The 15,955-nt window shown below is 47.3% G+C and overlaps 1 protein-coding gene across 1 annotated transcript in view; it reads right to left on the bottom strand.

Annotated features, from left to right (window-relative positions):
* Positions 1-13,229, bottom strand: part of GALNT18 (polypeptide N-acetylgalactosaminyltransferase 18) — a 313,611-nt gene extending 300,382 nt beyond the window's left edge. Inside the window, exon 1 of the mRNA XM_010964864.3 lies at positions 12,531-13,229. Coding sequence (XP_010963166.2) covers positions 12,531-12,765 — 235 coding nt within the window. The 5' untranslated portion in view covers positions 12,766-13,229. The remainder of the gene's footprint in view (positions 1-12,530) is intronic.
* Positions 13,230-15,955: the final 2,726 nt, after the last annotated feature.

The following is a 15,955-nucleotide window of genomic DNA, read 5'->3' as shown; positions in this document are numbered from 1 at the left end:
ATGTCAGGTGGGTTTTACAAAACAAATCTCTCTCTACAAACAGGGGCAGGTCCCCAGGCTGATGGGCTTGGAATTTCAGAGCAGTAGTCAAATCACACTGAGACAACTCCAGATGTCTCAGCTCAGAAGCTGTCCTTGGAGTTAGGTTGGGCTCCCCTCTAACCTCACTTCTGACCCTCTCAGGCTGGATTTAACTGGGGAAGTCCCAACACACACATCATGTCTCATTGCACTGAAACAGGGTTCAAAGTTGAGAGTCTAGGTGTTACAACCAGAAAATACATTCCTGACCTTATTTTCTATGTGAGCTCCAAGAGGGAAAGACAGTGGGAAAGAAGGAAAGAGTGAAAGCAGGGTGACTGAAGAAAAGAACGTGTTCCCTGCCCCCCAGCCCACCACAGGACAGGCGGGGCGGGGTGCTGTCCTGTACCTCATTTAATCAGCACAGCAATCCTACAGGGTTTAAGGAGTGGTTGTCCTCATTTCTGTAGGTGAGGAAGCTGAGGCACAGGGAAGTGAAAAGACTCGTCCAGCGTCACCCAGCCTGTAGCCGGCAGCGCTGATTCCATCACTGTCTGCCTGCACACTCTTCACCACACTAAAGGAGACCAGGGTTTCCCTCTTCAAGGCAACTGTTGATTTTACTGAATACCTGAACTTGCCCTCTCCTAATCCTCCCTCCTCCACTCCTCTAAACCCCCCTCATTCTTTAAAGATGCGTCATAAGCCCCAGTTCCTCGGGAAGTCTCTTCTGACAACGCATGCTTCCAGAATGCAGCTAACCCTCGTTACGTTAGCCTCTGCAAAAAGCCCTCAACTATTTCTTGTGCTGTCGTCCCAGCCTGTTTATGAGCTTTTCAAAGCAAAGGACTGTCCTACATAATCTGCCATTTCCCGCCATGCCTGGCACAGCGTCAAGCCCACGAGGGTGCTTGGGAGCAGTCACAGAACAGCCTGGACTGGGGCCTTTACAAGCTGGGCCCTTCTGCTCGTCCCTTCCAGGGGCTCCCATTTCTCCCAGAGCATTTCTCCCACAGTGGCCTCCAAGGCACGTACAACCTGCTCCCTAGCCAGCCCCTCTCTGGCCTCACCCCCGACTCCACTCTCCCACAGTCACTCTGCTCTGGCCACACTGTTCCTCAAATACACATACACCAGGTACATTCCTGCCTCAGGGCCTTTGGACTAGTTGTTTCCCCCACCTGGAACTCTCCCAATAGACAGAGTCCACACCTAATTTTCTTCAAACATTTGCTTATAGGAGAGCCTTCAACTACTTCATTTACTTGCAAACCCTTCCTACTTTTGTCTTTGTTCCACTAATATACCCTTAGCACTTATTAGGTGCTCAATAAATGTCAGTTGGATGAAGGGAGAAAAGAATCTGAGCATATGGCCAACAGAAGGCAGGATTACCTCCCAGGTAGCCATCAAACTTCCAGCCACAACAGAGGAGAACGGGAACTTAGAAGCTGGTTTGCAGTTTCCAACCATCCCATGCCCTGCCCCGTTCCCCAGCCCCAATAAATAATGCCAGCCTTGGGGCCCATCTCCTACATCTGTCCACAGAGCTAGGGGCCCATCGTTTTTTACACTTCACCCCCAGATATTCCATTTCCTCTATTAAATGGGAATTCCTGGCAAACTTGGACATATCTGCTGTTTCCTCTGTGTGCATCTGCCCCATCTACGGTCCCCAACTCAGTCCCATGTCCTGAGCGTGGCAGACCCCCTTAATAAGGCTTTGCTCTGAATGAGAGGAGGAGATGGTCTTGTTCATGCTAAGTCTTCTGGAAGCAGTGATACTACTGGCTGCGAAGAGCCAGGCCTAGAGCCTCTCTCAACCTTCCAGGGCACTCCATCCCCATCAGCTCCTGGCACAGATGACCTCCTGCATCTCCAGGGAGGGACACTGACAAACTCCACCTTAGGGTCTCGCTACTCTCATGAATCCTCCCAGTCTCATCTGCAACCTTTCTGCTAAGAGAAAGAGATGATCCTGTTTTCTCTTGACCAGCATTACTGGAGCAGAAGAACAAGAGGGCCCTTAGCCCCTTACTAAGGGGCTTAAGAGAGGTAACTTATTAACTGCATCACCTTGGACAAGTTAGGTATAGTCACTGAGCCTTGATTTCCTCATCTGTTAAATGGAGGTAATAACATCACCCAACAGAGTTGTTTATGAGGCTAAAATGAGGTAACATGTTCAAAGCATTTAGCACATAATGGATGCTCAACAAATATTAATTTTCTTCCTCTTCCAGTTTCTTCTCCAGACAAGTTCAGACCTATTTCTACAACTCTTCCTCATTCGTTCTTTCTTCTAATTTTTGAATCATTCATAAAATTCTCTTTTATCATTTTCTACTGGATTCCCCTTCTAATATAAATCCCCAGGTTCTAAAAAAATTTTTTTTCAAAGCCTGGCTGAATTATACACTTGGGGGATCTACGTCATAATTCCTACATGTTACACTCCCCTCCATACACTCTTTCAGAAAATGAAGCAAATCAGAGGATCAGTTTATTATTAAACTGAGATTTAGAAATGGAAGAAACCAAAATGCTAAACGACTCTCTTCTCCAAGCCCCATGAACTTAGAGGCACGTCTAAAGCCTCACCCACACCCCTCCCGTTCCTCTGTGGCTCCTTCTCCCCCGTCAGAGAAATATTAAGATGATTAATTAGGCAAGGCCCATCCCACTCGTCAAGATCCTTTGAGGCAGGAACCACAGAAACACCTGGCATCATAATTGCAATAAAGAGAAACCAGAAAACCCCTCTACTCTGGGACCCTACCCAGGCAGAGCTAAATAAATCTGAAACGGAAGATCAAGAAGGATCTTCCACACGGATAATAGAAAATGTCACCAGCATAAACAGGAAGAGAGATTAGTTCAATAAAGGAAAAAAGTCACAGATGCAGGTCTCAAGTGAGATTTTTGCTTACTTTTCACTTCCTAGCCTGTAACTCACAAGGTTATTAATACAGACTCCGACTGTTTTGGGCAAATAAACAGCTGCGGCTGTTTGTGCCCAAACCACTTTATTAGAGCTTTCCTTTACAGCAATTGTTTTTTTCCTTTCCAAATCCTGAGAGGCTCAGACAGCTGGAATTAAAAAAAAACAAAAACAAAACAGAGTACCAAGGCAGAACGAATAACAAAGGAGAGAGGAGGCAGCCTGTATGGGCAAGGGAAACGGGGCAGGAACTGCTGGGACCCTCCCTGTCCTCTTTACAATTCTTGGACAAAGTCAACCTTCAAGAGCAGAGAGCAGAAGACACAGGTGTGGTGCAATCAAAAAGGCTATTTTTGTCATGAGGCTGGGGAGTTACCATTAAACAGGATTCATCAGTGTGAAAAGATGAGGATGACTGACCATCCAGGTTTGCCCAGGGTGGAGGGGCCTCTTGGGCCTGGGAATATCAGTTTTACAAGAGGGAAAGTCCTGAGCAAACGGGACGAGTTGGTCAGCCCAGAAGCCACACGACTGTGGCAGTGCACAGGAAAGCACTCAGCCCTGGGCCTGGCACACCGGAAGTGCTCGAAAGGCATGTGTGGAATCTGAAAGCACTCTAGCCCACAGCTGGCATGCTCTGCTTTTCCTACAAGGCCAAATTCCTGGGGGCTCCACAGTGATCCGAGAGAAAGGGCTCCCCACAACCTCCACGGTGGCATGTCACTCACCCTTGCGGGCAAGTTTTCCTCCCTCTGGCACCCTCAAGGTCCCTCACTCGCACAAAAACAGACCAAGCTGCCTGCCTGGATCCTTCTCCCATCAGTCTCCCGCTTGACCTGAGGCCTTTGGGCTTCCACTTAGTTGAACACAATCATCGATAAAGTGATCTCCCAGTCCCCTCTTTGTGAGACTGTCATCTTCTTTCCTCTGCTGGAGAGCACACAGATGCTGGAGACAGTTTCCCTTCCTGGCTCAACTCCATCAGCCCTTGGGCAAACTCTTTAAGTCACTCAGTCTCAGTGTTCTCACCATGCAGTAAAGACAGAAAGCAATCAGGCAGGGACAGCACCCAGTCCAGTCCCTGACACACAAGCGTAGTTCTCTTCCTCCATTCTTTCTGATACGATCCAGCTTCAATTCTTTAAATGCCTATTGCTCTTAAAATAGATCAAGGGTTTGGCTAAGATTCTCATTCGGCAATTCTGTAGCTTCAAATCTTGCCCTGGCTTTCTTACTCCTACATTCACTGGCGCAAGAAATTTTGGTACCATTCTCCGAAGTCCTCAAATGCCACTAGCATGACACTTACTAGCCCAAGTTTCAAACTCTGTCCTGCCTGGGTCCCTGAATTGCATTCCCTCTCCTCTGGGATCTCAGTGGCCTTTAAGTCATCAAGGGACAGCAATGGATGGGCAAATCAGACCAGCGAAGTCAAACAAGGCACCAGAGCTTAAGATGCAGCACCCAACCATCTCAAACAGGAGCTCCACTCTGAGTCTTCAACTCTGGACATTGGCGGGATGAACCCATTCATGCCAAAGCGCTGGCCTCAGCCTCCTTTTCAGGTATCATTTTCCTTTATTCTCATCTATCCCAAGGAGATGGGTGCTAACCCATTTCTCTGAACCTTCCCAAATACTGTACTTCTGTGAGCTCCTGAAGGCCAGCGATAACAAACATAGCCCAACAAAGCATGTCTCTGGCTCCAGTACCATTTTAGCAAGGCCATCATACAGGAAGCCTGTCACTGTCTCATTGGGGCTGGACACGTCAGGTTTTCTGCTGGTATTGTTAAGGGCAGCTTCATGTCCCAAAAGCAAACCTTCACAAAACTGAAACTTAACATTGGGCAGCGAAAGAGAATCACATCACAGAACTGCACACCCACTGATGGGGATGATCTGTCTAGCAATATATTTTAATCCATAATCGTGTAGCCAGAAAAAAAACCACCAAAGCATTAATGTTCATAAAATCAGGAATCCTCTTGCTTAAAGCTCCAGTTGGCTGCATTCAATTGGGTCCATAAAGAGCACAGAGACCTACACAGAAGGTTCCAGAACAGCAGCTGTTCCCAGTCGCTGTCACAACATATTATATGTTGGAACAGTTGTGCGGTAATTTGTTATTAACAATAATTTAAGTACCAAAGCGTACGGATGATTAAATTTAACTATAAATTGAAGAGATTTCAAGGTTGTCACATTCTCTTGCATACTAACATGCTTTCTTGAGTGGGAGAGAAAGGGATGGAGTGAGAATGGAGGCAGCATGTTGGGACGTGCACCATCCCGGCCCTGCCCTGGGCGGGTGCCCTGCATGTGAAGGCACGCGTGCAAGGAGAAGGGGGAACATGGAGAATTCCTGTGCCCAAGCTTGCATTACGGAACGAAGCTGATTCAGACCCCAAAGGCAAAGTGAGATTTGATAAGATGACAATTATAGGCACAATGGAATAATCAAATCTCTGCAAAATTCAAGAACCCCCAGCCCTCGGGAGACTTTCAAGGCCAGTATAAAAAGTGCAACCCACCATTCATAGAATCTGGATCATCAACCAGCAAACCTAACCCACTCTGTCCCTCTCTCTCTCCCGTGGTGCCCATCCCACACCGATGGACTTCTGCCCCTCTGGGTTCAAACATGACCCTCTTTCTCCCCAGATCCCACCCTGGTGCCTTCTGCCTACATTCATCACTCATGCTCAGCTCGGCATTTCCCCAAGGACTTTCTGTGCAAGGCTGCCTCCAGCTGGACTGCCCTCCTTCCTATATATGCCTCTCCACAGGGCAGCCTGTCTGTGCTGGTTTCCAGAATAGAACCCAAGCAACAGAAGAGGGCAACAATCCTAAAGAGACGCCCCCAGACCCCAAATCAAGGCAATAGCCCATTCAGCTTTCTAAGTGAAGTAGAAACCCTACAGAATGGTAATGAAGATGTTCCAGTAACCTCGTACGCGGCTCTGAATCCTATAAACACCTTTGAAAAAATGCAGACCAGCCTAACCCAAGTAACTGAAGCTGACCTTCAAGGCCCTCAGAAACCAGAACACCAGACTGTGGTTCTCCGACATTTCATTCTGAATTCTCCTTGAGATTCTACATCAACCTACTTATCAAGGGCAAATAACAATTTATGTCAAGTGAGTGGCAAAGAATGTAGAATTCATTTATTTTACAGCCTACACACTTCTGGATAAAAATGAAAATTCTCCGGCCATGAGAATATGCTGTATTCTTTGGCAAGGCTCTTCTACTCCATGAAGATGTGGTCCTAGGCTGTTAATAAAGATAACCGGGCTCAACCTCTAAATCCTGCTATTGAACCTTCTCAAAACACCAATCTGTTACTAATATAATTTCACATGCCACAGTTCATTCTGAAGGACAAATAGCTTTACTGTTTAAATGACACCCTTTCCTCAAATAATCTCCAAGCATTTAGCAAACATCATATTCTCTTCTTTACAACCCTGCCAAGTTGAGGATCAGATGAGAAGGACACCAGCCAATTCGAGATGACATCCAAAAGCTATAGGGGACACACACAAAAAAGTCTTCCAACATCCAGGCCTAGGACATTTTCTGATTTTTAGGAACCATATATGGTGTGCAGTCTTGGTGAGCAAACCTACTGTTACTGACTTGACGTACATTAGTATGCACATAATATGCCTAATAAACTTTTAGGAAACAAAAAGCAGTTAATAATTCATTTCTCCCATTGTTGGGATGATCTTGACTCAGTGAACTAAGATAATGGATTTAGAAATTAGTCATACAATGTAATACATTATTAACCATGGTGTTCAGAAGGGTAAGTAGATGTTACAAGAACACCACCCAGGAATTCAATTTCCTTTTAGATTTGTTTACTCTCCTGAATTCTTTATGCTACCATCATCCCTCACAAAAATCTAACAGTCTGATGTTTCCTTTTCTCCCAAAACTGATTTTCAACCTTTAAAAAAAAAAAGAAGAAGAAGCAGAAGCAGAGCCCTTGTAAAAATGAAATATTTTACAGAATAACAAATGTAATAAGACAGATGAAAGAGGAGTTACACTGTTTGCACGGAGGGGAGAGAGTGGGTACAGGTGGGGTCCAGGAGACCCTTTTATGTCTTGACCCTTTTATGTCTCAGGTCCCAGATCAAACCTGCCAAAGGCTTGGGGATTCTGGGGACACAGTTTGAAAAGCACTGCCCTAAGGCATCTATGTAAAGCAAAAATTATGTATATAATGTAGAATACAGGCATAACATAAATTTCATTAATTAATTAATGATATATGGAAATAAAACATATACATAAAATACACAAATCATAAACACTGATATCCCAAGAGAAAAACTGGCAAAGGACACGAATGCAAGGTGAAAACAAACACAGGGCTAGGGGGAAGATACTCAGTTCTAGGTAATCAAAGGAACACAAAGCAAAAGAATAGAACTTTTGACAGTGGTTACATTTGCCCAGAAAAAGTTGACATATGACACCCAATGCTGGCCAGGCCCCGTGACACAGGTACAATAATACATTGCTGGTGGCTGTGTAGAAAGATTTTCCTCTTGAAAAACCATCTTTCATAAAAATGTTCATAATCTTTGAACCAGTAGTGATCCCACTTCTGGAAATACATCGTTAAAAGAAATTCAAAAGAAGAACATGCGAAGTGCAGGTGTTTGTTTCTGCTTTAATTTTAACAGAGCAGCAAATGTTCAGTAATAGGGAAGTGGTTAAACCAATAATGGTATATTGATGGTGGAATATTATAAAAATATGTAAAAATGCAGTAAAAGTTCTCTTTAAAAATCCTCCACTTAGTCACCTCTCCAGATTAAGCAAGCTTTTATTCTCTCCATGAAAAAAAAGAAAAAGAAAACAAAAAACCCAGGATGCCTTTGTTCCCCTGTGTCAGCATCTCTCTCCTATCCCTTTCTCATCTCTTGCTAACAACTCAGTTGTATGCCTACCAACAGTCTGCTGAGTTTGTTTCCAAATGGACTTAAACTCTTCGTATTTGTCATTGGAACAGCATAATTTAATGACATAGTATATAAACCAAAGGAATATGCCTGCCAAACAGATGAGGGTTGTTGTTTCTAAGAAAATTAATTTAAAGTTTTGGAAAGACTTTATAAAGCTAGTCACTTAAATAGTGGTCAAATTACACGTGAACAAAATCATCATAAAAGACCAGACAAAAGTCGTAAAAATTTAGGCTCCTACACTGCTTCACAAGCAGCTTCAAGTTCTCAATGAATGTTAAAGAAAACAGAACTAGAAACCAGACTTTGTAAACAGCACCTGTGGGAGTGGTTCATGCAAGGAAGATGATCAGAAAGGCCATCGGCAGACCCAGCCTTACATCAAAAGGCTGACAAATAAATGTACATTTTCAATAATATTAAAATAAAATATTTAATGCATGTATGTAATATTTTGTTTTATTCTCCACTTTAACCAGTTTTTCAATAAACTAACTTAAACTCCAACTGTGTTGAATAAGAGGGGTTCTATCATCCTCTAAAAATAAGTTCACCATGACAGAGACCAGGAGTGTCCTGGTTCACCACTGTGTCCAAAGTCACCTCCCCCCAGTGGCACATATTAGGTCTCCAATAAATAAGGATTAAATCAACAACCTATGTAGCAAATCTGAAAAAAAAAAAAATGCTTCTAACAAAGAGCAAACTGAGGAAAGCAGAATATAAAATTACATGTAAACCACAACTTCATTTTAAAATATGGAGGCAGATGGCCAAAGCTAGAAGGCAATGCTCAAAATACAAAATAGTTGTGTTAGATCAGAATGAATTAGGGGCAATTCTATACATTTTAAAATATTTTCTTTAATATTGGCACATTCTTTTACAGATTCAAAAAGATACTAACCAAAAAAAGTGGAAGGTGTTTTTTTTGCTACTGGACTTCCACAGTAAGAAGTGAATCCATATTTCCATTTCCCAAGCTCTCCAACACTTCCACCTCCTTCAGCGCTCTCTACTTAATCCACTGCATCACCTCCAACAATCCCATCTTTCTCCTCCTAAGACCAAGCCTGTACTAACAGTTATTCTATGTTTCCAATCCATCAGAATGCTATTTTTCAAATCCGGAGTTATCCACCCTCTCATTTACCATCTATTTGGTTAAAAAAAAAAAAAGTTATCAAAACTGCAATTTACATTCCCAAGAGATTCCCAAACACCATCTAATTAAATCATTCAATCAGAAAACAAATTAAAATGAAATATCACTGCAGCCCCCAAGAGGAAAATCAACTTTTCAGTCATGACTAGAACGTAGCTCTAGGGTGACGCTCCAAAGCCTCTTCTAATTGCAAGTTCTATGGAACATCCAGCAGAACATTTTGTGACATTTGCAGCTCCCAGGACAACTTTCTTTCCAAAGCAAAGAGAAGCCTGTGCAAGGCTCCAAAGCAAAACATACTCATTTGGGAATGGAAATGCTTTTATTAATGACTAACCAACGCACCAGACATCCACACTGTGTACTCATTCATTCATCCACTCATCCACCCAACACGTACTCTCTGAAGAATGTGTCAGCAACTGTCCTGGGTGTTCCACAAACATTTTTTAAGTGAATATAACCTCTGCCTCTTGGCATGAAACAAAACAAAACACAGAGCTTCTTCAGTTTATCCATGGAAGAGTCTCCAAGTGGAAAGGCTGTGACTCCATCACCCCTCGGCTGCCCTCCGAAGTCACTAACTCTGACACCCACTCCCAACACCAAGTGACTCCAGGGGAGTGCCACTGCCCTGTGACCTGCTGTCCCTCTCAAAAGACAGTACAGTATATGGTTAAGAACACAAATCCTGAAGTGACGTTAGCTGGGTTTAAATCCCTGCACCTTAGACCAATCATATAATCTCACCATCTGAAAAATGGAGCAGACCCATTACCTCCCTCATAGGGTGATGAATATTAAATAAGTCAACATACGTAAAGCACTTGGAATAGTACCTGGCACATAGCAGGTACTACATAATTTTTAGCTACTATTATTAGTATCCCTTATTCCCCCTCAGCTCAGCAGAGCAAACTGGATTGTACAAAAGGCTCTACTAACTAACAGAATTGTGACAGTGGAATAGACATAACAGCCCATATCGTCAAGGACAAGGCTCTGATCTTTTCCTTTCCCACCCTCTGCCTTCAGAGATCTGTACTTGGCCAGTCCCAAATATTGTAGGCCCCTTATCTAAAAAAGGTAAATCTCTAAATTTACTTTAAATTCCCCCGAATACTAGCTCAGAGATGGCTCCAGCACCACTAGGGGAACTGTCACCAGTCATGGCTATGCCATCATGGCACAACCAGCCAAGCACCCTCTGAGCTTCACGTCCAGTGCTTCCCAAGTCACTGACCCTTCCCCACCCTGCTGTGGGTTGTGGTGTCCACCTTTCCATACTGAGAGTCTGGTCACTTCTGAATATCCATGGGAGTCATAATACAGTCATTGCACACACATAAGAGAACTGGACCAACACATATTTTAAGGATCCTGCTCCCTGTTTCCCTCTTTTTTCCCATCTCTCTCAATTTTTTCAGGTATATATTTGAAAGTTCCAAACAGAGCTATAAGGTTTCCTGGGAGCAAAAGCACAAAGGCTCCTTTCAACTTCCACTTTGCATTCATTTTCATGCAGAGCCTTATAAATCATGTGACACGGTCCACAATCAACATGATAGGGGAGCACTCTGGGATGAGTTCACGGGTTAATACTGTCTCCTCACTGCTTCCCAAAGTAGTACCTTGCTCACCTCCTCCTTGAACAGACTGGAAAGCCAAGAGCATCATTTTCCAGGAACACAAACACACACAGAGAATCTGTGAATGAAAATCTTTTAAACTCTGTGAGGAAACTGGAAATGTCAAAGTAAGGTATGGCCTGTGTCTCCCTGGGAACATTCTGAATCCCCCTGGGGCAAGCACTGTCCTTCTATTGCTGACTAATTGTCAATCCAGACCCATGGGATGGAAAAGGACAAATAAGAAACACAACAACAGGCACCATCAGAGAGATAAATTGGTCTGCCAAACAAACTCAGTGGCAGGCTGACAGGCAGAGGCAGGTATGAAGGAGGAGCTGTGAATGGTCTCCTTTACTGGGGAAGTGTATGAGCCATGAACTTGTTTTGAAGTCATCAGTCAGTCAGTCAGGAGGCACCATGGACATGTACATCTCTCCTGTACTCACCTGAACCTCCCCCTGGAAGGAACTATTCTGCACACGTGTGGAAACACACCAAATGTGGAGAGAGCAGCTGTCCCCACCCCGGCAGGCGCAGCAGATGCAGGGTTGGATCCCAACACCCACATGTAAACAAAAGAGTGCTCCTGGGGGAGAAATATTCAACCAGACACATGCCCAGGTCTGCCCAGTGCTGGTACCAGAGCCTGGCAGGTCTGCCGGGTTTACAGGTGAACCAGGCTTGGTTGGCCCTGCCCTGCCCTTAAGCAACTCACACCCTGAGGTAGTAAACAGGGGGAGAAGAGGCAAAGAAAAGAGAAATGAGAACGTGAGAGACGGATGTGTGTGTGCACACCGGTCACCAGTGCCCGTGGTGCCCAGAACTCTCTATCGCCTGCCTCTGGCAGCTCATCAGACAGGGTTGCCTGGGGAAAGCCCTAGGTACACCATCCTCCCCTTGGCCCCAGCCCTGGCCTGGAGCGCAATCACGGGGCTCAGCCTTAGACTCCAGACCAACCCCGCGTGGATCTGTCTGCTCTGCCCCAGACGCTCCCTGAGCCTGGGAGTGGAGCTACCCGAGGGAACAGGGAATGGCCTTCACCGGCAGCCCAGGGCGGCAGCTCCCTGGTCCTGGGCGGAGGCAGCACCGCAGTGGACAGAGCTCCAGGCTCCCACGCTTCTTTCCCGCGCCAACACTTGCTTCTGGAGAGGGTCTTGGACCCGCGGGCTGTGGTGGAGTGAGGATCACTACGGTTCAGACAGCACTCCCAGCCACAGATTCCCCCTGCACTTCTAACCGCCAATCGGCCGCTCACAGCGGAGCTGGAGCTCGGGCTGGGGCTGGGGCCGTGCAGTCTTCCCCGCCCTGCTCCTCCCGCAGCTTGCGGGTCCTAAAGGCCAACAGCTGGGGCCGCTCGGGCATCTCGCCCTGGACCCTACAGCAGCCAAGTGAGTTTGATTGCCCGCGCGCGCTCCCTTGTACACACACCAACATTCACCCGTACGAACACCCTGAGCCAGACCGGCGTGCGATCCCGAGAGCCCTCGAGCAACCAGCCGGTAGTCACACACACTGGGACACGTGCGCAGCGCGCCCCCATACCGCCAGCGAGCTGCACACACCCGTGCGTGGAGCCCCGCGCACACACGTGTGCCCTGGAGAAACGCGCACGGCCGCAGACACTGAGGGTTGCACACTCAGGCAAGAGCGGACACGCGGCCCCCTAAGCGTCTGCGGCCTCAGAGCCCCGCAGTCGCTCAATAGATGCGCACCAGCCCCAGCGCACCCCGCGCGGCTCCGCACACTGGCCCAGTGGGCGGCCCAAGTTTCCCAGGGCGTCCGTACCTTGGATATGCTGCTTGATGACATTCTCCAGGTGGTCTAGCCGTTCAATAATCTTCAGGGTGTCCCCTTTGTCTTCCTCCAGCTTCTTGTCGGGCGACGGCTCTTGCCCCCGTACATACACGCTGGCGATGTAGTTGGTGACCCAGCCCACGTAGAGCAGACATATGATGTTGGTCATGCCGCTCAGGATCACGCAAGTGGACACCAAAGTTTTGGTCTTCCTGGTGCACACCATTCTGGACTCCCTCCTCCATATAGAGCTCCCGGGGCTCCTCTCAGCGCACCCCGGACTCCCCCGCCCTCACACCCCCTAGCACGCCCGGGGCCGCGGGGCGCCGGAGCACCTGAGTCCCGACGTTCTCCAAAGCCCGAAAGCTGACGGTGGAGCTGCCGTGCTCAAGTTTGGAGCTCCAGCCGCTGGCCGCCCGGAAAGCTTGACAAAGGAAATGAGGTGGATTTTTTTTTCCAAATTAAAAATCTCCGAGCCCTTCTCGGAGCGGTCACGGGTGGTCGGCAGACGCGCGCCCTGATACGCGCGCCTGGGAAACTTTGTCACAGCCTGGGTCCGCGGCTGTGCCGCTTCCCATCGCCCGGCGCCGGTTGCCTTGGCGGTCCGACCTGCCCGCGCTGCTAGAAGGACGGGGGCGGCGGCGGCGGCGGCGGCGGCGGCGGGGAGAGCCACGGAGCCCAGCGGCCCGGCCCCCTTCGAGCGACAAGCGCCGCCACCAATCGCGCTCCGGCTCGAGAGAAGGGCCGGGGCTGGGCTGTCGCGGACCAACGGAGAGGGCGCGGTGGGCGGAGTCCGGTCTCCGGGCCCCACCTGCTGGCCGCCCCTGGCTCCCGCCCCACAGGGACGCTCCCTAGCCTCCACCCGCGCCCGCGCCCGCGCCGGCTGCCCCAGACCCGAGGCTCCTGGAGAGGGCGCGCCGCCAGTCCCAGCCCGAGGTCGGCAGATTCCACCATTAGGGGTATTCCACCTCTTGTTCTTGCGCAGGAACCTCCAGCCTTCAGGAGGTCGCGCGGCCCAGAGCCCCTCATCCGTCCCGGCCACTCCTCTTCCCTTTTCATGGTTGCCAGGACGCAGAGAAGCCAGGGAAGCGTGGGCCGGATCGCCCGTCCGGTCTTGCCCTTGGTCAGGCCCGGTAGGCGTCCACTTCTTCCTTGGCCTCACTTCGACCTCCCCACCCAGTCAGCCCGCCTCCTGGATGTCTCCAGACTCAGCAACTGTCCAAGGAGCCAACCCTCCAACCCTCTTAGGTATCTCCATGAAGATTCTGGACCATCACCCATCTCCTGGAAGATTTTTGCCCCTACACCTATCTCCTGGAAGATTTTTGCCCCCCCCCCTTTTTTTTTTAACGTCTGTGAAGCTCCCAGGACAAACTATGTCCTGTAACCCCAGTTGTCATTTAAGTGGCACCAGACTCATTCCAGTGCCTAGGGAGATCCTGCACAGAAATATCCCTGGGGGGATTAAGCTCTCTGTGAACTGTAAAGTCCCTGTACATGCTGTTTGTGATTGATGTTAGGAAGGAGAGAAGTGTGCCTGCCAGCAGAGGGGCATGGCTGGACTCCAGTTCCTGACACTATTTTGTTTGTTATTAGAGCAAATACTTATTCATATTATTCATTTTTTATTATTCACTTCTCAGAACCTGAATAAAATTCCTTCAAACAAAGCCTTTTTAAAACAGATTTCAATCCCCTTCTCCAACTGTGGGGTGCATTTTCCTGTCCTGAAGAGTGTCACTTTGGGTGCCAGCACCCCACCCAGCCATGGTTCCAGTACTCAAGGTGGCTCCCTCAAGTGATGTCTTCTGGACTCAAAGAACTGTCCCCACCAGAGGGAGAGCATGAAAGCAAGGGAGGGGCACTTTAACCAGTGCTTTGCTCACGATAACTCCCAAAAGGTGCTGTGAAAACAGACACCAACTAGGGATGTCAGAAGATTTCTTTACCCATAACTAGAAGAGAGAACAATAGGTGTGGGTTGGGGAGAGAGCAGATGATAGTATGTATATGTATGAGAAGAGAGACGATGCATTATTTCTGAAAAAAATCAAGGTACAGAAATCTGCACCCATGAGGAAATAAAATCTGTCTCCCTTTCTTCTCCTCTGAAAGTATAATCAGATCACAGACAGAGGGTCTGAACTTTCTTTTGATTGGATGAATTTACAAGCAAAGGCCTCGAGTACAGCTAATGGCAAAGGTCTAATTATTCCTTCTGTTTCGCACTCTCTCCCAGGAGCAGACCTAGAAGTTCAGCCCTTCCTAGGATTTTCCTAAACCACCACAAGTCTAGACAGAGGAGCAGTACTCATTTTTCACATTCTTAATGGGGGGCGGGGACCCAAGTTTAGAAATAACGTTCAAGGAGAAAACAAAGTAGGTTGTGTGACCTTAAATTGTTGTCCACCTGGTCCTTTCATATATTTGTAATTGTGGAAGGGGGTGAATGCAACAAGAGTGTAGAACAGGCCCTTCTCTCTGAAAGGTCACAGGGTCGAGTTGACCAGTTCAAAGAATATTCACTGGAGGTGCTGCCAGACTCCATGACTCTAATGCCAGATCCACCACTTACTAGTTTTGTGAGCTTGGATGAGTTTCAAAGCACCATTGGGGTTCAGTTTCCCCTCATGCCAAGAGTAAATAACACTTGCTGAAGAACTGGCTGTGAAGATTAAACGAGAGCATGCACCAGAAAGGGCTCTCATTAGTGCAGGACTCAGGATCACAAGAGGTTTCCTTCCAGGATATGGTGAACTCTGTAGAGTTCCATGAGCTCCATTTGCTGGTGAGCAATACTTGGTTTCCACACTGACCAATATCAGTTCTCTCTCCCCTGATGAAAGTTAATAGGGAATAAAACTATAGGCATCAAGGTGCTTGTCTTGCCTACCTGAGCTCCAGCACGTTGACTTTCTATTCATAATGTCTGTCTTCACCATCAGTAGGGCAGTGAGCTGGTTTCAGGGACTGTTGCCCCCAGGACCGCTTAATGCCTGCTCAAGACCCTTAATCCCTTGGTTTTAGACAAGGGAATTAGAAGGGAGCACAAAGACTTTACCCAGAAAAATTTTACAGTCACAAGGACAGAAAAGGGCCCCAATGGAAGCCCTCCTATAAACAATACCTGGGTAGAGATTCATTTATTTGGCCTTCATTTCAATGACACAACAAGTAACTACTGAGTCCCGGAGGTTTTGTTTGCATGATCAGTTGCCCCGGGCCCTGTCCAGTTTACACAAACATGTGGATATAACCTAAGTCTCACAGTCTCATTATGGGTCTCTTTTCTGAGCCTGGAAAGCTGCTAAAGATTATCAGGGGATCGCTCCTGGATGTGAGCAGGTCTTGCAGAGACTCTAGCGCAATTTATTTCTTTAAAGTTATGCCTAGAATTTGAACCTAGGGTCTCCTTC

This window comes from Camelus bactrianus, chromosome 10 (assembly GCF_048773025.1).
Source record: "Camelus bactrianus isolate YW-2024 breed Bactrian camel chromosome 10, ASM4877302v1, whole genome shotgun sequence".
In the NCBI taxonomy this organism is placed as follows: Eukaryota; Metazoa; Chordata; class Mammalia; order Artiodactyla; family Camelidae; genus Camelus; species Camelus bactrianus.
Note: the sequence above shows the minus strand (reverse complement) of the source record. Positions and strands in the feature narration are given on the sequence as shown.